The sequence below is a fragment of the Lissotriton vulgaris genome, chromosome 10 (assembly GCF_964263255.1).
Source record: "Lissotriton vulgaris chromosome 10, aLisVul1.2, whole genome shotgun sequence".
Lineage (NCBI taxonomy): Eukaryota > Metazoa > Chordata > Amphibia > Caudata > Salamandridae > Lissotriton > Lissotriton vulgaris.
In genome coordinates, this window is record NC_141698.1 from 662,422,448 (window position 1) to 662,446,902 (window position 24,455).

The window sequence follows — 24,455 nt, forward strand, 5'->3', positions numbered from 1 at the left end:
CCCCTAGCGCCATCCATATCGCTTCAGTCTTGATGAATAATATTCATGCGGAAGACACCACTAAAAGGAGCAGAGATCCGTCACATGCTATGCACTTTTTTTAAGGACCAGCAAAATGATAAATTGATAGTTTGACTCACCATGTAAATTGGTAAATGAAGCTGAGGGCTGCTGAACTTTTTTTTTCTCCCAGCAACTCTGAGAAATGTTCTTCTGCAACACTCCCTCTGCTGGTCATTCAATATATTCTACAAATGGAAAAGTCCACTGTTAGTCTATTAACAGAACTTGAATATACCAAACTAATGCACCACAACAACAATCAGTTTTTGGTAAATGGTTATTAATCAGTACTATGATGTAAATGTAAATAAAATGTAAATGTGGGATACTTGTATAGCGCACAGTTACTCTACCCGAGTGTCCCGGCGCTTTAGACCGCTGGGGAACCCGTCCTGGTTTTCCCTGTGAGATGGTCCCTTTTCTGGGTATCTCCAGGGTGAAACCAGGCATCCCTGGCGTCTGTGGGGGGCCGTTGTAGAGATGAGGCAAGCTAATGCCCAGAGTTGCCGAGTGTGCTCCCCGGTCGGAGTAGGCACCGATGCGAGAATTATCAGTCCGCTGACCCTGGTCCAAGACCCTGCCGCGTCGGGAATCGAACCCTGGTCCCGGGCCGTTCTCTGCACTCGGGTCTGCCGCCTCTAACCAGTGAGCCACACCTCTCCACATGTCTGTAACATGGTAAAAATACATAGCTCAAAAAGAATTTAAATCTCAATTTTATTTTCAACCTAGCATACCTTTCCATCCTAAGTCTCCGTTGCTACCACTCTTTATACAACTTTAGCATCTATATTAGAATGTAGATAAAAATAGCTAATTGCTATCCAAGTGACAGCGTACCCTGCTCACTGCAATTCTTTTAGGTTAGAGTACACCAATGCCCATTAAGGGATCTGATAAGTTTATGGAGGAAGGTTTATGCTACAGTTAGCGGTAATGAGAAAAACTATGAACCACAGATTCGGACATCTTCATTCTTGCACATCCCTATCAGTTAACCTATAGAGAACCTGAGAATATTGTGATCACCGACACCTTCAAACAAATAATTAAGACTCAAATAATGCCCTTCTTATGCTCGTCTCGCCATCTTTGCCTTTCTGCTGGCAGTCCTGGCTACCCTGCTACCCATTTCAATAGCATGATACATTTATCCTATTGCTGGCCCTCATGTCAGATGACATCCTGCTGTAGCTTTATGATGTCAGGGCACCATTTGACCAATCGTCATGGGTGACAATTACACAGAACAAGGAGGCATCAGGAATTCCGCACTAGGTAACGCTCTGAAATTATGACTGCAGGCCAAGTAGGAGGTGTAATGGGAAAGGACTCTTTAACATTGAAGACATTGGGCTCCCCATTTGAAAGGGGGCTGGAGGTACAAGAACACAGAGTACCCTAAAGAGCAACCCTTCATGAGTATAAGAGTCCCACTTTCAGTGTGAAGGGAGGAAGGTTAAAATAGCTTCTCCCCATGTGAGAGTAAGTCAATTGCTCTGATATAGGACACCTCATTCCAGCCTCAAAGACATTAATTTACTCTAATGACATATTACTAGCACAAGTAATGAAAGTATGATTGTCAGCGTTGTAGACAGTAAATGTCTTTGAAAAGCTGTCATGATGCCCCTAGCGCCATCCATATCGCTTCAGTCTTTGTGAATAATATTCATGCGGAAGACGCCACTAAAAGGAGCAGAGAGCCGTCACATGCTATGCACTTTTTTTAAGGACCAGCAAAATGATAAATTGATAGTTTGACTCACCATGTAAATTGGTAAATGAAGCTGAGGGCTGCTGAACTTTTTTTTTCTCTCAGCAACTCTGAGAAATGTTCTTCTGCAACACTCCCTCTGCTGGTCATTCAATATATTCTACAAATGGAAAAGTCCACTGTTAGTCTATTAACAGAACTTGAATATTACCAAACTAATGCACCACAACAACAATCAGTTTTTGGTAAATGGTTATCAATCAGTACTATGATGTCTGTAACATGGTAAAAATACATAGTTCAAAAAGAATTCAAATCTCAATTTTATTTTCAACCTAGCATACCTTTCCATCCTAAGTCTCCGTTGCTACCACTCTTTATACAACTTTAGCATCTATATTAGAATGTAGATAAAAATATCTAATTGCTATCCAAGTGACAGCGTACCCTGCTCACTGCAATTCTTTTAGGGTAGAGTACACCAATGACCATTAAGGGATCTGATAAGTTTATGGAGGAAGGTTTATGCTACAGTTAGTGGTAATGAGAAAAACTATGAACCACAGATTCGGACATCTTCATTCTTGCAGATACCTATCAGTTAACCTATAGAGAACCTGAGAATATTGTGATCACCGACACCTTCAAACAAATAATTAAGTCTAAAATAATGCCCTTCTTTTGCTCGTCTCGCCGTCTTTGCCTTTCTGCTGGCAGTCCTGGCTACCCTGCTACCCATTTCAATAGCATGATACATTTATCCTATTGCTGGCCCTCATGTCAGATGACATCCTGCTGTAGCTTCATGATGTCAGGGCACCATTTGACCAATCGTCATGGGTGACAATTACACTGAACAAGGAGGCATTAGGAATTCCGCACTAGGTAACGCTCTGAAATTATGACTGCAGGCCAAGTAGGAGGTGTAATGGGAAAGGACTCTTCAACATTGAAGACATTGGGCTCCCCATTTGAAAGGGGGCTGGAGGTACAAGAACACAGAGTACCCTAAAGAGCAACCCTTCTTGAGTATAAGAGTCCCACTTTCAGTGTGAAGGGAGGAAGGTTAAAATAGCTTCTCCCCATGTGAGAGTAAGTCAATTGCTCTGATATAGGACACCTCATTCCAGCCTCAAAGACATTAATTTACTCTGATGACATATTACTAGCACAAGTAATGAAAGTATGATTGTCAGCGTTGTAGACAGTAAATGTCTTTGAAAAGCTGTCATGATGCCCCTAGCGCCATCCATATCGCTTCAGTCTTGATGAATAATATTCATGCGGAAGACGCCACTAAAAGGAGCAGAGATCCGTCACATGCTATGCACTTTTTTTAAGGACCAGCAAAATGATAAATTGATAGTTTGACTCACCATGTAAATTGGTAAATGAAGCTGAGGGCTGCTGAACTTTTTTTTTTCTCTCAGCAACTCTGAGAAATGTTCTTCTTCAACACTCCCTCTGCTGGTCATTCAATATATTCTACAAATGGAAAAGTCCACTGTTAGTCTATTAACAGAACTTGAATATACCAAACTAATGCACCACAACAACAATCAGTTTTTGGTAAATGGTTATCAATCAGTACTATGATGTCTGTAACATGGTAAAAATACATAGCTCAAAAAGAATTCAAATCTCAATTTTATTTTCAACCTAGCATACCTTTCCATCCTAAGTCTCCGTTGCTACCACTCTTTATACAACTTTAGCATCTATATTAGAATGTAGATAAAAATATCTAATTGCTATCCAAGTGACAGCGTACCCTGCTCACTGCAATTCTTTTAGGTTAGAGTACACCAATGCCCATTAAGGGATCTGATAAGTTTATGGAGGAAGGTTTATGCTACAGTTAGTGGTAATGAGAAAAACTATGAACCACAGATTCGGACATCTTCATTCTTGCACATCCCTATCAGTTAACCTATAGAGAACCTGAGAATATTGTGATCACCGACACCTTCAAACAAATAATTAAGTCTCAAATAATGCCCTTCTTTTGCTCGTCTCGCCATCTTTGCCTTTCTGCTGGCAGTCCTGGCTACCCTGCTACCCATTTCAATAGCATGATACATTTATCCTATTGCTGGCCCTCATGTCAGATGACATCCTGCTGTAGCTTTATGATGTCAGGGCACCATTTGACCAATCCTCATGGGTGACAATTACACAGAACAAGGAGGCATCAGGAATTCCGCACTAGGTAACGCTCTGAAATTATGACTGCAGGCCAAGTAGGAGGTGTAATGGGAAAGGACTCTTTAACATTGAAGACATTGGGCTCCCCATTTGAAAGGGGGCTGGAGGTACAAGAACACAGAGTACCCTAAAGAGCAACCCTTCTTGAGTATAAGAGTCCCACTTTCAGTGTGAAGGGAGGAAGGTTAAAATAGCTTCTCCCCATGTGAGAGTAAGTCAATTGCTCTGATATAGGACACCTCATTCCAGCCTCAAAGACATTAATTTACTCTGATGACATATTACTAGCACAAGTAATGAAAGTATGATTGTCAGCCTTGTAGACAGTAAATGTCTTTGAAAAGCTATCATGATGCCCCTAGCGCCATCCATATCGCTTCAGTCTTGATGAATAATATTCATGCGGAAGACGCCACTAAAAGGAGCAGAGAGCCGTCACATGCTATGCACTTTTTTTAAGGACCAGCAAAATGATAAATTGATAGTTTGACTCACCATGTAAATTGGTAAATGAAGCTGAGGGCTGCTGAACTTTTTTTTTCTCTCAGCAACTCTGAGAAATGTTCTTCTGCAACACTCCCTCTGCTGGTCATTCAATATATTCTGCAAATGGAAAAGTCCACTGTTAGTCTATTAACAGAACTTGAATATTACCAAACTAATGCACCACAACAACAATCAGTTTTTGGTAAATGGTTATCAATCAGTACTATGATGTCTGTAACATGGTAAAAATACATAGCTCAAAAAGAATTAAAATCTCAATTTTATTTTCAACCTAGCATACCTTTCCATCCTAAGTCTCCGTTGCTACCACTCTTTATACAACTTTAGCATCTATATTAGAATGTAGATAAAAATATCTAATTGCTATCCAAGTGACAGCGTACCCTGCTCACTGCAATTCTTTTAGGTTAGAGTACACCAATGACCATTAAGGGATCTGATAAGTTTATGGAGGAAGGTTTATGCTACAGTTAGTGGTAATGAGAAAAACTATGAACCACAGATTCGGACATCTTCATTCTTGCACATCCCTATCAGTTAACCTATAGAGAACGTGAGAATATTGTGATCACCGACACCTTCAAACAAATAATGAAGTCTCAAATAATGCCCTTCTTTTGCTCGTCTCGCCATCTTTGCCTTTCTGCTGGCAGTCCTGGCTACCCTGCTACCCATTTCAATAGCATGATACATTTATCCTATTGCTGGCCCTCATGTCAGATGACATCCTGCTGTAGCTTTATGATGTCAGGGCACCATTTGACCTATCCTCATGGGTGACAATTACACAGAACAAGGAGGCATCAGGAATTCCGCACTAGGTAACGCTCTGAAATTATGACTGCAGGCCAAGTAGGAGGTGTAATGGGAAAGGACTCTTTAACATTGAAGACATTGGGCTCCCCATTTGAAAGGGGGCTGGAGGTACGAGAACACAGAGTACCCTAAAGAGCAACCCTTCTTGAGTATAAGAGTCCCACTTTCAGTGTGAAGGGAGGAAGGTTAAAATAGCTTCTCCCCATGTGAGAGTAAGTCAATTGCTCTGATATAGGACACCTCATTCCAGCCTCAAAGACATTAATTTACTCTAATGACATATTACTAGCACAAGTAATGAAAGTATGATTGTCAGCGTTGTAGACAGTAAATGTCTTTGAAAAGCTGTCATGATGCCCCTAGCGCCATCCATATCGCTTCAGTCTTTGTGAATAATATTCATGCGGAAGACGCCACTAAAAGGAGCAGAGAGCCGTCACATGCTATGCACTTTTTTTAAGGACCAGCAAAATGATAAATTGATAGTTTGACTCACCATGTAAATTGGTAAATGAAGCTGAGGGCTGCTGAACTTTTTTTTTCTCTCAGCAACTCTGAGAAATGTTCTTCTGCAACACTCCCTCTGCTGGTCATTCAATATATTCTACAAATGGAAAAGTCCACTGTTAGTCTATTAACAGAACTTGAATATTACCAAACTAATGCACCACAACAACAATCAGTTTTTGGTAAATGGTTATCAATCAGTACTATGATGTCTGTAACATGGTAAAAATACATAGTTCAAAAAGAATTCAAATCTCAATTTTATTTTCAACCTAGCATACCTTTCCATCCTAAGTCTCCGTTGCTACCACTCTTTATACAACTTTAGCATCTATATTAGAATGTAGATAAAAATATCTAATTGCTATCCAAGTGACAGCGTACCCTGCTCACTGCAATTCTTTTAGGGTAGAGTACACCAATGACCATTAAGGGATCTGATAAGTTTATGGAGGAAGGTTTATGCTACAGTTAGTGGTAATGAGAAAAACTATGAACCACAGATTCGGACATCTTCATTCTTGCAGATACCTATCAGTTAACCTATAGAGAACCTGAGAATATTGTGATCACCGACACCTTCAAACAAATAATTAAGTCTAAAATAATGCCCTTCTTTTGCTCGTCTCGCCATCTTTGCCTTTCTGCTGGCAGTCCTGGCTACCCTGCTACCCATTTCAATAGCATGATACATTTATCCTATTGCTGGCCCTCATGTCAGATGACATCCTGCTGTAGCTTCATGATGTCAGGGCACCATTTGACCAATCGTCATGGGTGACAATTACACTGAACAAGGAGGCATTAGGAATTCCGCACTAGGTAACGCTCTGAAATTATGACTGCAGGCCAAGTAGGAGGTGTAATGGGAAAGGACTCTTCAACATTGAAGACATTGGGCTCCCCATTTGAAAGGGGGCTGGAGGTACAAGAACACAGAGTACCCTAAAGAGCAACCCTTCTTGAGTATAAGAGTCCCACTTTCAGTGTGAAGGGAGGAAGGTTAAAATAGCTTCTCCCCATGTGAGAGTAAGTCAATTGCTCTGATATAGGACACCTCATTCCAGCCTCAAAGACATTAATTTACTCTAATGACATATTACTAGCACAAGTAATGAAAGTATGATTGTCAGCGTTGTAGACAGTAAATGTCTTTGAAAAGCTGTCATGATGCCCCTAGCGCCATCCATATCGCTTCAGTCTTTGTGAATAATATTCATGCGGAAGACGCCACTAAAAGGAGCAGAGAGCCGTCACATGCTATGCACTTTTTTTAAGGACCAGCAAAATGATAAATTGATAGTTTGACTCACCATGTAAATTGGTAAATGAAGCTGAGGGCTGCTGAACTTTTTTTTTCTCTCAGCAACTCTGAGAAATGTTCTTCTGCAACACTCCCTCTGCTGGTCATTCAATATATTCTACAAATGGAAAAGTCCACTGTTAGTCTATTAACAGAACTTGAATATTACCAAACTAATGCACCACAACAACAATCAGTTTTTGGTAAATGGTTATCAATCAGTACTATGATGTCTGTAACATGGTAAAAATACATAGTTCAAAAAGAATTCAAATCTCAATTTTATTTTCAACCTAGCATACCTTTCCATCCTAAGTCTCCGTTGCTACCACTCTTTATACAACTTTAGCATCTATATTAGAATGTAGATAAAAATATCTAATTGCTATCCAAGTGACAGCGTACCCTGCTCACTGCAATTCTTTTAGGGTAGAGTACACCAATGACCATTAAGGGATCTGATAAGTTTATGGAGGAAGGTTTATGCTACAGTTAGTGGTAATGAGAAAAACTATGAACCACAGATTCGGATATCTTCATTCTTGCACATCCCTATCAGTTAACCTATAGAGAACGTGAGAATATTGTGATCACCGACACCTTCAAACAAATAATGAAGTCTCAAATAATGCCCTTCTTTTGCTCGTCTCGCCATCTTTGCCTTTCTGCTGGCAGTCCTGGCTACCCTGCTACCCATTTCAATAGCATGATACATTTATCCTATTGCTGGCCCTCATGTCAGATGACATCCTGCTGTAGCTTCATGATGTCAGGGCACCATTTGACCAATCGTCATGGGTGACAATTACACTGAACAAGGAGGCATTAGGAATTCCGCACTAGGTAACGCTCTGAAATTATGACTGCAGGCCAAGTAGGAGGTGTAATGGGAAAGGACTCTTCAACATTGAAGACATTGGGCTCCCCATTTGAAAGGGGGCTGGAGGTACAAGAACACAGAGTACCCTAAAGAGCAACCCTTCTTGAGTATAAGAGTCCCACTTTCAGTGTGAAGGGAGGAAGGTTAAAATAGCTTCTCCCCATGTGAGAGTAAGTCAATTGCTCTGATATAGGACACCTCATTCCAGCCTCAAAGACATCAATTTACTCTGATTACATATTACTAGCACAAGTAATGAAAGTATGATTGTCAGCGTTGTAGACAGTAAATGTCTTTGAAAAGCTGTCATGATGCCCCTAGCGCCATCCATATCGCTTCAGTCTTGATGAATAATATTCATGCGGAAGACGCCACTAAAAGGAGCAGAGATCCGTCACATGCTATGCACTTTTTTTAAGGACCAGCAAAATGATAAATTGATAGTTTGACTCACCATGTAAATTGGTAAATGAAGCTGAGGGCTGCTGAACTTTTTTTTTTCTCTCAGCAACTCTGAGAAATGTTCTTCTTCAACACTCCCTCTGCTGGTCATTCAATATATTCTACAAATGGAAAAGTCCACTGTTAGTCTATTAACAGAACTTGAATATACCAAACTAATGCACCACAACAACAATCAGTTTTTGGTAAATGGTTATCAATCAGTACTATGATGTCTGTAACATGGTAAAAATACATAGCTCAAAAAGAATTCAAATCTCAATTTTATTTTCAACCTAGCATACCTTTCCATCCTAAGTCTCCGTTGCTACCACTCTTTATACAACTTTAGCATCTATATTAGAATGTAGATAAAAATATCTAATTGCTATCCAAGTGACAGCGTACCCTGCTCACTGCAATTCTTTTAGGTTAGAGTACACCAATGACCATTAAGGGATCTGATAAGTTTATGGAGGAAGGTTTATGCTACAGTTAGTGGTAATGAGAAAAACTATGAACCACAGATTCGGACATCTTCATTCTTGCACATCCCTATCAGTTAACCTATAGAGAACGTGAGAATATTGTGATCACCGACACCTTCAAACAAATAATGAAGTCTCAAATAATGCCCTTCTTTTGCTCGTCTCGCCATCTTTGCCTTTCTGCTGGCAGTCCTGGCTACCCTGCTACCCATTTCAATAGCATGATACATTTATCCTATTGCTGGCCCTCATGTCAGATGACATCCTGCTGTAGCTTTATGATGTCAGGGCACCATTTGACCTATCCTCATGGGTGACAATTACACAGAACAAGGAGGCATCAGGAATTCCGCACTAGGTAACGCTCTGAAATTATGACTGCAGGCCAAGTAGGAGGTGTAATGGGAAAGGACTCTTTAACATTGAAGACATTGGGCTCCCCATTTGAAAGGGGGCTGGAGGTACGAGAACACAGAGTACCCTAAAGAGCAACCCTTCTTGAGTATAAGAGTCCCACTTTCAGTGTGAAGGGAGGAAGGTTAAAATAGCTTCTCCCCATGTGAGAGTAAGTCAATTGCTCTGATATAGGACACCTCATTCCAGCCTCAAAGACATTAATTTACTCTAATGACATATTACTAGCACAAGTAATGAAAGTATGATTGTCAGCGTTGTAGACAGTAAATGTCTTTGAAAAGCTGTCATGATGCCCCTAGCGCCATCCATATCGCTTCAGTCTTTGTGAATAATATTCATGCGGAAGACGCCACTAAAAGGAGCAGAGAGCCGTCACATGCTATGCACTTTTTTTAAGGACCAGCAAAATGATAAATTGATAGTTTGACTCACCATGTAAATTGGTAAATGAAGCTGAGGGCTGCTGAACTTTTTTTTTCTCTCAGCAACTCTGAGAAATGTTCTTCTGCAACACTCCCTCTGCTGGTCATTCAATATATTCTACAAATGGAAAAGTCCACTGTTAGTCTATTAACAGAACTTGAATATTACCAAACTAATGCACCACAACAACAATCAGTTTTTGGTAAATGGTTATCAATCAGTACTATGATGTCTGTAACATGGTAAAAATACATAGTTCAAAAAGAATTCAAATCTCAATTTTATTTTCAACCTAGCATACCTTTCCATCCTAAGTCTCCGTTGCTACCACTCTTTATACAACTTTAGCATCTATATTAGAATGTAGATAAAAATATCTAATTGCTATCCAAGTGACAGCGTACCCTGCTCACTGCAATTCTTTTAGGGTAGAGTACACCAATGACCATTAAGGGATCTGATAAGTTTATGGAGGAAGGTTTATGCTACAGTTAGTGGTAATGAGAAAAACTATGAACCACAGATTCGGACATCTTCATTCTTGCAGATACCTATCAGTTAACCTATAGAGAACCTGAGAATATTGTGATCACCGACACCTTCAAACAAATAATTAAGTCTAAAATAATGCCCTTCTTTTGCTCGTCTCGCCATCTTTGCCTTTCTGCTGGCAGTCCTGGCTACCCTGCTACCCATTTCAATAGCATGATACATTTATCCTATTGCTGGCCCTCATGTCAGATGACATCCTGCTGTAGCTTCATGATGTCAGGGCACCATTTGACCAATCGTCATGGGTGACAATTACACTGAACAAGGAGGCATTAGGAATTCCGCACTAGGTAACGCTCTGAAATTATGACTGCAGGCCATGTAGGAGGTGTAATGGGAAAGGACTCTTCAACATTGAAGACATTGGGCTCCCCATTTGAAAGGGGGCTGGAGGTACAAGAACACAGAGTACCCTAAAGAGCAACCCTTCTTGAGTATAAGAGTCCCACTTTCAGTGTGAAGGGAGGAAGGTTAAAATAGCTTCTCCCCATGTGAGAGTAAGTCAATTGCTCTGATATAGGACACCTCATTCCAGCCTCAAAGACATTAATTTACTCTGATGACATATTACTAGCACAAGTAATGAAAGTATGATTGTCAGCGTTGTAGACAGTAAATGTCTTTGAAAAGCTGTCATGATGCCCCTAGCGCCATCCATATCGCTTCAGTCTTGATGAATAATATTCATGCGGAAGACGCCACTAAAAGGAGCAGAGATCCGTCACATGCTATGCACTTTTTTTAAGGACCAGCAAAATGATAAATTGATAGTTTGACTCACCATGTAAATTGGTAAATGAAGCTGAGGGCTGCTGAACTTTTTTTTTTCTCTCAGCAACTCTGAGAAATGTTCTTCTTCAACACTCCCTCTGCTGGTCATTCAATATATTCTACAAATGGAAAAGTCCACTGTTAGTCTATTAACAGAACTTGAATATACCAAACTAATGCACCACAACAACAATCAGTTTTTGGTAAATGGTTATCAATCAGTACTATGATGTCTGTAACATGGTAAAAATACATAGCTCAAAAAGAATTCAAATCTCAATTTTATTTTCAACCTAGCATACCTTTCCATCCTAAGTCTCCGTTGCTACCACTCTTTATACAACTTTAGCATCTATATTAGAATGTAGATAAAAATATCTAATTGCTATCCAAGTGACAGCGTACCCTGCTCACTGCAATTCTTTTAGGTTAGAGTACACCAATGCCCATTAAGGGATCTGATAAGTTTATGGAGGAAGGTTTATGCTACAGTTAGTGGTAATGAGAAAAACTATGAACCACAGATTCGGACATCTTCATTCTTGCACATCCCTATCAGTTAACCTATAGAGAACCTGAGAATATTGTGATCACCGACACCTTCAAACAAATAATTAAGTCTCAAATAATGCCCTTCTTTTGCTCGTCTCGCCATCTTTGCCTTTCTGCTGGCAGTCCTGGCTACCCTGCTACCCATTTCAATAGCATGATACATTTATCCTATTGCTGGCCCTCATGTCAGATGACATTCTGCTGTAGCTTTATGATGTCAGGGCACCATTTGACCAATCCTCATGGGTGACAATTACACAGAACAAGGAGGCATCAGGAATTCCGCACTAGGTAACGCTCTGAAATTATGACTGCAGGCCAAGTAGGAGGTGTAATGGGAAAGGACTCTTTAACATTGAAGACATTGGGCTCCCCATTTGAAAGGGGGCTGGAGGTACAAGAACACAGAGTACCCTAAAGAGCAACCCTTCTTGAGTATAAGAGTCCCACTTTCAGTGTGAAGGGAGGACGGTTAAAATAGCTTCTCCCCATGTGAGAGTAAGTCAATTGCTCTGATATAGGACACCTCATTCCAGCCTCAAAGACATTAATTTACTCTGATGACATATTACTAGCACAAGTAATGAAAGTATGATTGTCAGCCTTGTAGACAGTAAATGTCTTTGAAAAGCTGTCATGATGCCCCTAGCGCCATCCATATCGCTTCAGTCTTGATGAATAATATTCATGCGGAAGACGCCACTAAAAGGAGCAGAGATCCGTCACATGCTATGCACTTTTTTTAAGGACCAGCAAAATGATAAATTGATAGTTTGACTCACCATGTAAATTGGTAAATGAAGCTGAGGGCTGCTGAACTTTTTTTTTTCTCTCAGCAACTCTGAGAAATGTTCTTCTTCAACACTCCCTCTGCTGGTCATTCAATATATTCTACAAATGGAAAAGTCCACTGTTAGTCTATTAACAGAACTTGAATATTACCAAACTAATGCACCACAACAATAATCAGTTTTTGGTAAATGGTTATCAATCAGTACTATGATGTCTGTAACATGATAAAAATACATAGTTCAAAAAGAATTCAAATCTCAATTTTATTTTCAACCTAGCATACCTTTCCATCCTAAGTCTCCGTTGCTACCACTCTTTATACAACTTTAGCATCTATATTAGAATGTAGATAAAAATATCTAATTGCTATCCAAGTGACAGCGTACCCTGCTCACTGCAATTCTTTTAGGTTAGAGTACACCAATGCCCATTAAGGGATCTGATAAGTTTATGGAGGAAGGTTTATGCTACAGTTAGTGGTAATGAGAAAAACTATGAACCACAGATTCGGACATCTTCATTCTTGCACATCCCTATCAGTTAACCTATAGAGAACCTGAGAATATTGTGATCACCGACACCTTCAAACAAATAATTAAGTCTCAAATAATGCCCTTCTTTTGCTCGTCTCGCCATCTTTGCCTTTCTGCTGGCAGTCCTGGCTACCGTGCTACCCATTTCAATAGCATGATACATTTATCCTATTGCTGGCCCTCATGTCAGATGACATCCTGCTGTAGCTTTATGATGTCAGGGCACCATTTGACCTATCCTCATGGGTGACAATTACACAGAACAAGGAGGCATCAGGAATTCCGCACTAGGTAACGCTCTGAAATTATGACTGCAGGCCAAGTAGGAGGTGTAATGGGAAAGGACTCTTCAACATTGAAGACATTGGGCTCCCCATTTGAAAGGGGGCTGGAGGTACAAGAACACAGAGTACCCTAAAGAGCAACCCTTCTTGAGTATAAGAGTCCCACTTTCAGTGTGAAGGGAGGAAGGTTAAAATAGCTTCTCCCCATGTGAGAGTAAGTCAATTGCTCTGATATAGGACACCTCATTCCAGCCTCAAAGACATTAATTTACTCTAATGACATATTACTAGCACAAGTAATGAAAGTATGATTGTCAGCGTTGTAGACAGTAAATGTCTTTGAAAAGCTGTCATGATGCCCCTAGCGCCATCCATATCGCTTCAGTCTTTATGAATAATATTCATGCGGAAGACGCCACTAAAAGGAGCAGAGAGCCGTCACATGCTATGCACTTTTTTTAAGGACCAGCAAAATGATAAATTGATAGTTTGACTCACCATGTAAATTGGTAAATGAAGCTGAGGGCTGCTGAACTTTTTTTTTTCTTTCAGCAACTCTGAGAAATGTTCTTCAACACTCCCTCTGCTGGTCATTCAATATATTCTACAAATGGAAAAGTCCACTGTTAGTCTATTAACAGAACTTGAATATACCAAACTAATGCACCACAACAACAATCAGTTTTTGGTAAATGGTTATCAATCAGTACTATGATGTCTGTAACATGGTAAAAATACATAGCTCAAAAAGAATTCAAATCTCAATTTTATTTTCAACCTAGCATACCTTTCCATCCTAAGTCTCCGTTGCTACCACTCTTTATACAACTTTAGCATCTATATTAGAATGTAGATAAAAATAGCTAATTGCTATCCAAGTGACAGCGTACCCTGCTCACTGCAATTCTTTTAGGTTAGAGTACACCAATGACCATTAAGGGATCTGATAAGTTTATGGAGGAAGGTTTATGCTACAGTTAGTGGTAATGAGAAAAACTATGAACCACAGATTCGGACATCTTCATTCGTGCACATCCCTATCAGTTAACCTATAGAGAACCTCAGAATATTGTGATCACCGACACCTTCAAACAAATAATTAAGTCTCAAATAATGCCCTTCTTTTGCTCGTCTCATCATCTTTGCCTTTCTGCTGGCAGTCCTGGCTACCCTGCTACCCATTTTAATAGCATGATACATTTATCCTATTGCTGGCCCTCATGTCAGATGACATCCTGCTGTAGCTTCATGATGTCAGGGCACCATTTGACCAATCGTCATGGGTGACAATTACACAGAACAAGGAGGCATCAGGAATTCCGCACTAGGTAACGCTCTGAAATTATGACTGCAGGCCAAGTAGGAGGTGCAATGGGAAAGGACTCTTTAACATTGAAGACATTGGGCTCCCCATTTGAAAGGGGGCTGGAGGTACAAGAACACAGAGTACCCTAAAGAGCAACCCTTCTTGAGTAGAAGAGTCCCACTTTCAGTGTGAAGGGAGGAAGGTTAAAATAGCTTCTCCCCATGTGGGAGTAAGTCAATTGCTCTGATCTAGGACACCTCATTCCAGCCTCAAAGACATTAATTTACCCTGATGACATATTACTAGCACAAGTAATGAAAGTATGATTGTCAGCGTTGTAGACAGTAAATGTCTTTGAAAAGCTGTCATGATGCCCCTAGCGCCATCCATATCGCTTCAGTCTTGATGAATAATATTCATGCGGAAGATGCCACTAAAAGGAGCAGAGATCCGTCACATGCTATGCACTTTTTTTAAGGACCAGCAAAATGATAAATTGATAGTTTGACTCACCATGTAAATTGGTAAATGAAGCTGAGGGCTGCTGAACTTTTTTTTTCTCTCAGCAACTCTGAGAAATGTTCTTCTGCAACACTCCCTCTGCTGGTCATTCAATATATTCTACAAATGGAAAAGTCCACTGTTAGTCTATTAACAGAACTTGAATATTACCAAACTAATGCACCACAACAACAATCAGTTTTTGGTAAATGGTTATCAATCAGTACTATAATGTCTGTAACATGGTGAAAATACATAGCTCAAAAAGAATTCAAATCTCAATTTTATTTTCAACCTAGCATACCTTTCCATCCTAAGTCTCCGTTGCTACCACTCTTTATACAACTTTAGCATCTATATTAGAATGTAGATAAAAATATCTAATTGCTATCCAAGTGACAGCGTACCCTGCTCACTGCAATTCTTTCAGGTTAGAGTACGCCAATGACCATTAAGGGATCTGATAAGCTTATGGAGGAAGGTTTATGCTACAGTTAGTGGTAATGAGAAAAACTATGAACCACAGATTCGGACATCTTCATTCTTGCACATCCCTATCAGTTAACGTATAGAGAACCTGAGAATATTGTGATCACCGACACCTTCAAACAAATAATTAAGTCTCAAATAATGCCCTTCTTTTGCTCGTCTCGCCATCTTTGCCTTTCTGCTGGCAGTCCTGGCTACCCTGCTAACCATTTCAATAGCATGATACATTTATCCTATTGCTGGCCCTCATGTCAGATGACATCCTGCTGTAGCTTTATGATGTCAGGGCACCATTTGACCAATCCTCATGGGTGACAATTACACAGAACAAGGAGGCATCAGGAATTCCGCACTAGGTAACGCTCTGAAATTATGACTGCAGGCCAAGTAGGAGGTGCAATGGGAAAGGACTCTTTAACATTGAAGACATTGGGCTCCCCATTTGAAAGGGGGCTGGAGGTACAAGAACACAGAGTACCCTAAAGAGCAACCCTTCTTGAGTAGAAGAGTCCCACTTTCAGTGTGAAGGGAGGAAGGTTAAAATAGCTTCTCCCCATGTGGGAGTAAGTCAATTGCTCTGATCTAGGACACCTCATTCCAGCCTCAAAGACATTAATTGACTCTGATGACATATTACTAGCACAAGTAATGAAAGTATGATTGTCAGCGTTGTAGACAGTAAATGTCTTTGAAAAGCTGTCATGATGCCCCTAGCGCCATCCATATCGCTTCAGTCTTGATGAATAATATTCATGCGGAAGACGCCACTAAAGGGAGCAGAGATCCGTCACATGCTATGCACTTTTTTTAAGGACCAGCAAAATGATAAATTGATAGTTTGACTCACCATGTAAATTGGTAAATGAAGCTGATGGCTGCTGAACTTTTTTTTTCTCTCAGCAACTCTGAGAAATGTTCTTCTGCAACACTCCCTCTGCTGGTCATTCAATATATTCTGCAAATGGAAAAGTCCACTGTTAGTCTATTAACAGAACTTGAATATTACCAAACTAATGCACCACAACAACAATCAGTTTTTGGTAAATGATTATCAATCAGTACTATGATGTCTGTAACATGGTAAAAATACATAGCTCAAAAAGAATTCAAATCTCAATTTTATTTTCAACCTAGCATACCTTTCCATCCTAAGTCTCCATTGCTACCACTCTTTATACAACTTTGGCATCTATATTAGAATGTAGATAAAAATATCTAATTGCTATCCAAGTGACAGCGTACCCTGCTCACTGCAATTCTTTTAGGTTAGAGTACACCAATGCCCATTAAGGGATCTGATAAGTTTATGGAGGAAGGTTTATGCTACACTTAGTGGTAATGAGAAAAACTATGAACCACAGATTCGGACATCTTCATTCTTGCACATCCCTATCAGTTAACCTATAGAGAACGTGAGAATATTGTGATCACCGACACCTTCAAACAAATAATGAAGTCTCAAATAATGCCCTTCTTTTGCTCGTCTCGCCATCTTTGCCTTTCTGCTGGCAGTCCTGGCTACCCTGCTACCCATTTCAATAGCATGATACATTTATCCTATTGCTGGCCCTCATGTCAGATGACATCCTGCTGTAGCTTTATGATGTCAGGGCACCATTTGACCAATCCTCATGGGTGACAATTACACAGAACAAGGAGGCATCAGGAATTCCGCACTAGGTAACGCTCTGAAATTATGACTGCAGACCAAGTAGGAGGAGTAATGGGAAAGGACTCTTTAACATTGAAGACATTGGGCTCCCCATTTGAAAGGGGGCTGGAGGTACAAGAACACAGAGTACCCTAAAGAGCAACCCTTCTTGATTATAAGAGTCCCACTTTCAGTGTGAAGGGAGGAAGGTTAAAATAGCTTCTCCCCATGTGAGAGTAAGTCAATTGCTCTGATATAGGACACCTCATTCCAGCCTCAAAGACATTAATTTACTCTGACATATTACTAGCACAAGTAATGAAAGTATGATTGTCAGCGTTGTAGACAGTAAATGTCTTTGAAAAGCTGTCATGATGCCCCTAGCGCCATCCATATCGCTTCAGTCTTGATGAATAATATTCATGCGGAAGACGCCACTAAAGGGAGCAGAGATCCGTCACATGCTATGCACTTTTTTTAAGGACCAGCAAAATGATAAATTGATAGTTTGACTCACCATGTAAATTGGTAAATGAAGCTGAGGGCTGCTGAACTTTTTTTTTCTCTCAGCAACTCTGAGAAATGTTCTTCTGCAACACTCCCTCTGCTGGTCATTCAATATATTCTGCAAATGGAAAAGTCCACTGTTAGTCTATTAACAGAACTTGAATATTACCAAACTAATGCACCACAACAACAATCAGTTTTTGGTAAATGATTATCAATCAGTACTATGATGTCTGTAACATGGTAAAAATACATAGCTCAAAAAGAATTCAAATCTCAATTTTATTTTCAACCTAGCATACCTTTCCATCCTAAGTCTCCATTGCTACCACTCTTTATACAACTTTGGCATCTATATTAGAATGTAGATAAAAATATCTAATTGCTATCCAAGTGACAGCGTACCCTGCTCACTGCAATTCTTTTAGGTTAGAGTACACCAATGCCCATTAAGGGATTTGATAAGTTTATGGAGGAAGGTTTATGCTACAGTTAGCGGTAATGAGAAAAACTATGAACCAAAGATTCGGACATCTTCATTCTTGCACATCCCTATCAGTTAACCTATAGAGAACCTGAGAATATTGTGATCACCGACACCTTCAAACAAATAATTAAGTCTCAAATAATGCCCTTCTTTTGCTCGTCTCGCCATCTTTGCCTTTCTGCTGGCAGTCCTGGCTACCCTGCTACCCATTTCAATAGCATGATACATTTATCCTTTTGCTGGCCCTCATGTCAGATGACATCCTGCTGTAGCTTTATGATGTCAGGGCACCATTTGACCAATCGTCATGGGTGACAATTACACAGAACAAGGAGGCATCAGGAATTCCGCACTAGGTAACGCTCTGAAATTATGACTGCAGGCCAAGTAGGAGGTGTAATGGGAAAGGACTCTTTAACATTGAAGACATTGGGCTCCCCATTTGAAAGGGGGCTGGAGGTACAAGAACACAGAGTACCCTAAAGAGCAACCCTTCTTGAGTATAAGAGTCCCACTTTCAGTGTGAAGGGAGGAAGGTTAAAATAGCTTCCCCCATGTGAGAGTAAGTCAATTCCTCTGATATAGGACACCTCATTCCAGCCTCAAAGACATTAATTTACTCTAATGACATATTACTAGCACAAGTAATGAAAGTATGATTGTCAGCCTTGTAGACAGTAAACGTCTTTAAAAAGCTATCATGATGCCCCTAGCGCCATCCATATCGCTTCAGTCTTTATGAATAATATTCATGCGGAAGACGCCACTAAAAGGAGCAGAGAGCCGTCACATGCTATGCACTTTTTTTAAGGACCAGCAAAATGATAAATTGATAGTTTGACTCACCATGTAAATTGGTAAATGAAGCTGAGGGCTGCTGAACTTTTTCTTTCTCTCAGCAACTCTGAGAAATGTTCTTCTGCAACACTCCCTCTGCTGGTCATTCAATATATTCTGCAAATGGAAAAGTCCACTGTTAGTCTATTAACATAACTTGAATATTACCAAACTAATGCACCACAACAACAATCAGTTTTTGGTAAATGGTTATCAATCAGTACTATGATTTCTCTTACATGGTGAAAATACATAGCTCAAAAAGAATTCAAATCTCAATTTTATTTTCAACCTAGCATACCTTTCCATCCTAAGTCTCCGTTGCTACCACTCTTTATACAACTTTAGCATCTATATTAGAATGTAGATAAAAATATCTAATTGCTATTCAAGTGACAGCGTACCCTGCTCACTGCAATTCTTTTAGGTTAGAGTACACCAATGCCCATTAAGGGATCTGAAAAAGTTTATGGAGGAAGGTTTATGCTACAGTTAGTGGTAATGAGAAAAACTATGAACCACAGATTCGGACATCTTCATTCTTGCACATCCCTATCAGTTAACCTATAGAGAACCTGAGAATATTGTGATCACCGACACCTTCAAACAAATAATTAAGTCTCAAATAATGCCCTTCTTTTGCTCGTCTCGCCATCTTTGCCTTTCTGCTGGCAGTCCTGGCTACCCTGCTACCCATTTCAATAGCATGATACATTTATCCTATTGCTGGCCCTCATGTCAGATGACATCCTGCTGTAGCTTTATGATGTCAGGGCCCCATTTGACCAATCCTCATGGGTGACAATTACACAGAACAAGGAGGCATCAGGAATTCCGCACTAGGTAACGCTCTGAAATTATGACTGCAGGCCAAGTAGGAGGTGTAATGGGAAAGGACTCTTCAACATTGAAGACATTGGGCTCCCCATTTGAAAGGGGGCTGGAGGTACAAGAACACAGAGTACCCTAAAGAGCAACCCTTCTTGAGTATAAGAGTCCCACTTTCAGTGTGAAGGGAGGAAGGTTAAAATAGCTTCTCCCCATGTGAGAGTAAGTCAATTGCTCTGATATAGGACACCTCATTCCAGCCTCAAAGACATTAATTTACTCTAATGACATATTACTAGCACAAGTAATGAAAGTATGATTGTCAGCGTTGTAGACAGTAAATGTCTTTGAAAAGCTGTCATGATGCCCCTAGCGCCATCCATATCGCTTCAGTCTTGATGAATAATATTCATGCGGAAGACACCACTAAAAGGAGCAGAGATCCGTCACATGCTATGCACTTTTTTTAAGGACCAGCAAAATGATAAATTGATAGTTTGACTCACCATGTAAATTGGTAAATGAAGCTGAGGGCTGCTGAACTTTTTTTTTCTCTCAGCAACTCTGAGAAATGTTCTTCTGCAACACTCCCTCTGCTGGTCATTCAATATATTCTGCAAATGGAAAAGTCCACTGTTAGTCTATTAAGAGAACTTGAATATTACCAAACTAATGCACCACAACAATCAGTTTTTGGTAAATGGTTATCAATCAGTACTATGATGTCTGTAACATGGTAAAAATACATAGCTCAAAAAGAATTTAAATCTCAATTTTATTTTCAACCTAGCATACCTTTCCATCCTAAGTCTCCGTTGCTACCACTCTTTATACAACTTAAGCATCTATATTAGAATGTAGATAAAAATATCTAATTGCTATCCAAGTGACAGCGTACCCTGCTCACTGCAATTCTTTTAGGTTAGAGTACACCAATGCCCATTAAGGGATCCGATAAGTTTATGGAGGAAGGTTTATGCTACAGTTAGTGGTAATGAGAAAAACTATGAACCACAGATTCGGACATCTTCATTCTTGCACATCCCTATCAGTTAACCTATAGAGAACCTGAGAATATTGTGATCACCGACACCTTCAAACAAATAATTAAGTCTCAAATAATGCCCTTCTTTTGCTCGTCTCGCCATCTTTGCCTTTCTGCTGGCAGTCCTGGCTACCCTGCTACCCATTTCAATAGCATGATACATTTATCCTATTGCTGGCCCTCATGTCAGATGACATCCTGCTGTAGCTTTATGATGTCAGGGCACCATTTGACCAATCGTCATGGGTGACAATTACACAGAACAAGGAGGCATCAGGAATTCCGCACTAGGTAACGCTCTGAAATTATGACTGCAGGCCAAGTAGGAGGTGTAATGGGAAAGGACTCTTTAACATTGAAGACATTGGGCTCCCCATTTGAAAGGGGGCTGGAGGTACAAGAACACAGAGTACCCTAAAGAGCAACCCTTCTTGAGTATAAGAGTCCCACTTTCAGTATGAAGGGAGGAAGGTTAAAATAGCTTCTCCCCATGTGAGAGTAAGTCAATTGCTCTGATATAGGACACCTCATTCCAGCCTCAAAGACATTAATTTACTCTAATGACATATTACTAGCACAAGTAATGAAAGTATGATTGTCAGCGTTGTAGACAGTAAATGTCTTTGAAAAGCTGTCATGATGCCCCTAGCGCCATCCATATCGCTTCAGTCTTGATGAATAATATTCATGCGGAAGACACCACTAAAAGGAGCAGAGATCCGTCACATGCTATGCACTTTTTTTAAGGACCAGCAAAATGATAAATTGATAGTTTGACTCACCATGTAAATTGGTAAATGAAGCTGAGGGCTGCTGAACTTTTTTTTTCTCTCAGCAACTCTGAGAAATGTTCTTCTGCAACACTCCCTCTGCTGGTCATTCAATATATTCTGCAAATGGAAAAGTCCACTGTTAGTCTATTAAGAGAACTTGAATATTACCAAACTAATGCACCACAACAATCAGTTTTTGGTAAATGGTTATCAATCAGTACTATGATGTCTGTAACATGGTAAAAATACATAGCTCAAAAAGAATTTAAATCTCAATTTTATTTTCAACCTAGCATACCTTTCCATCCTAAGTCTCCGTTGCTACCACTCTTTATAAAACTTTAGCATCTATATTAGAATGTAGATAAAAATATCTAATTGCTATCCAAGTGACAGCGTACCCTGCTCACTGCAATTCTTTTAGGTTAGAGTACACCAATGCCCATTAAGGGATCTGATAAGTTTATGGAGGAAGGTTTATGCTACAGTTAGTGGTAATGAGAAAAACTATGAACCACAGATTCGGACATCTTCATTCTTGCACATCCCTATCAGTTAACCTATAGAGAACCTGAGAATATTGTGATCACCGACACCTTCAAACAAATAATTAAGTCTCAAATAATGCCCTTCTTTTGCTCGTCTCGCCATCTTTGCCTTTCTGCTGGCAGTCCTGGCTACCCTGCTACCCATTTCAATAGCATGATACATTTATCCTATTGCTGGCCCTCATGTCAGATGACATCCTGCTGTAGCTTTAGGATGTCAGGGCACCATTTGACCAATCGTCATGGGTGACAATTACACAGAACAAGGAGGCATCAGGAATTCCGCACTAGGTAACGCTCTGAAATTATGACTGCAGGCCAAGTAGGAGGTGTAATGGGAAAGGACTCTTTAACATTGAAGACATTGGGCTCCCCATTTGAAAGGGGGCTGGAGGTACAAGAACACAGAGTACCCTAAAGAGCAACCCTTCTTGAGTATAAGAGTCCCACTTTCAGTGTGAAGGGAGGAAGGTTAAAATAGCTTCTCCCCATGTGAGAGTAAGTCAATTGCTCTGATATAGGACACCTCATTTCAGCCTCAAAGACATTAATTTACTCTAATGACATATTACTAGCACAAGTAATGAAAGTATGATTGTCAGCGTTGTAGACAGTAAATGTCTTTGAAAAGCTGTCATGATGCCCCTAGCGCCATCCATATCGCTTCAGTCTTGATGAATAATATTCATGCGGAAGACACCACTAAAAGGAGCAGAGATCCGTCACATGCTATGCACTTTTTTTAAGGACCAGCAAAATGATAAATTGATAGTTTGACTCACCATGTAAATTGGTAAATGAAGCTGAGGGCTGCTGAACTTTTTTTTTTCTCTCAGCAACTCTGAGAAATGTTCTTCTGCAACACTCCCTCTGCTGGTCATTCAATATATTCTGCAAATGGAAAAGTCCACTGTTAGTCTATTAAGAGAACTTGAATATTACCAAACTAATGCACCACAACAATCAGTTTTTGGTAAATGGTTATCAATCAGTACTATGATGTCTGTAACATGGTAAAAATACATAGCTCAAAAAGAATTTAAATCTCAATTTTATTTTCAACCTAGCATACCTTTCCATCCTAAGTCTCCGTTGCTACCACTCTTTATACAACTTTAGCATCTATATTAGAATGTAGATAAAAATATCTAATTGCTATCCAAGTGACAGCGTACCCTGCTCACTGCAATTCTTTTAGGTTAGAGTACACCAATGCCCATTAAGGGATCTGATAAGTTTATGGAGGAAGGTTTATGCTACAGTTAGTGTTAATGAGAAAAACTATGAACCACAGATTCGGACATCTTCATTCTTGCACATCCCTATCAGTTAACCTATAGAGAACCTGAGAATATTGTGATCACCGACACCTTCAAACAAATAATTAAGTCTCAAATAATGCCCTTCTTTTGCTCGTCTCGCCATCTTTGCCTTTCTGCTGGCAGTCCTGGCTACCCTGCTACCCATTTCAATAGCATGATACATTTATCCTATTGCTGGCCCTCATGTCAGATGACATCCTGCTGTAGCTTTATGATGTCAGGGCACCATTTGACCAATCGTCATGGGTGACAATTACACAGAACAAGGAGGCATCAGGAATTCCGCACTAGGTAACGCTCTGAAATTATGACTGCAGGCCAAGTAGGAGGTGTAATGGGAAAGGACTCTTTAACATTGAAGACATTGGGCTCCCCATTTGAAAGGGGGCTGGAGGTACAAGAACACAGAGTACCCTAAAGAGCAACCCTTCTTGAGTATAAGAGTCCCACTTTCAGTGTGAAGGGAGGAAGGTTAAAATAGCTTCTCCCCATGTGAGAGTAAGTCAATTGCTCTGATATAGGACACCTCATTCCAGCCTCAAAGACATTAATTTACTCTAATGACATATTACTAGCACAAGTAATGAAAGTATGATTGTCAGCCTTGTAGACAGTAAATGTCTTTAAAAAGCTATCATGATGCCCCTAGCGCCATCCATATCGCTTCAGTCTTGATGAATAATATTCATGCGGAAGACACCACTAAAAGGAGCAGAGATCCGTCACATGCTATGCACTTTTTTTAAGGACCAGCAAAATGATAAATTGATAGTTTGACTCACCATGTAAATTGGTAAATGAAGCTGAGGGCTGCTGAACTTTTTTTTTCTTCCAGCAACTCTGAGAAATGTTCTTCTGCAACACTCCCTCTGCTGGTCATTCAATATATTCTACAAATGGAAAAGTCCAC

At 40.0% G+C, this 24,455-nt stretch overlaps 1 protein-coding gene across 1 annotated transcript; it reads right to left on the reverse strand.

Annotated features, from left to right (window-relative positions):
• Window positions 1-8,452: 8,452 nt before the first annotated feature.
• LOC147688653 (uncharacterized) lies at window positions 8,453-19,109 on the reverse strand. Its single transcript, XM_086939957.1, has 9 exons — window positions 19,039-19,109; window positions 17,716-17,823; window positions 16,395-16,502; window positions 15,071-15,178; window positions 13,750-13,855; window positions 12,425-12,533; window positions 11,101-11,209; window positions 9,777-9,884; window positions 8,453-8,561 (listed from the first exon to the last, which is right to left on the reverse strand). The coding sequence occupies exons 1-5, from the start codon at window positions 19,039-19,041 to the stop codon at window positions 13,823-13,825; spliced, it is 360 nt and encodes a 119-aa protein (XP_086796083.1). The 5' UTR covers window positions 19,042-19,109; the 3' UTR covers window positions 8,453-8,561; window positions 9,777-9,884; window positions 11,101-11,209; window positions 12,425-12,533; window positions 13,750-13,822.
• Between the last annotated feature and the right edge of the window lie 5,346 nt (window positions 19,110-24,455).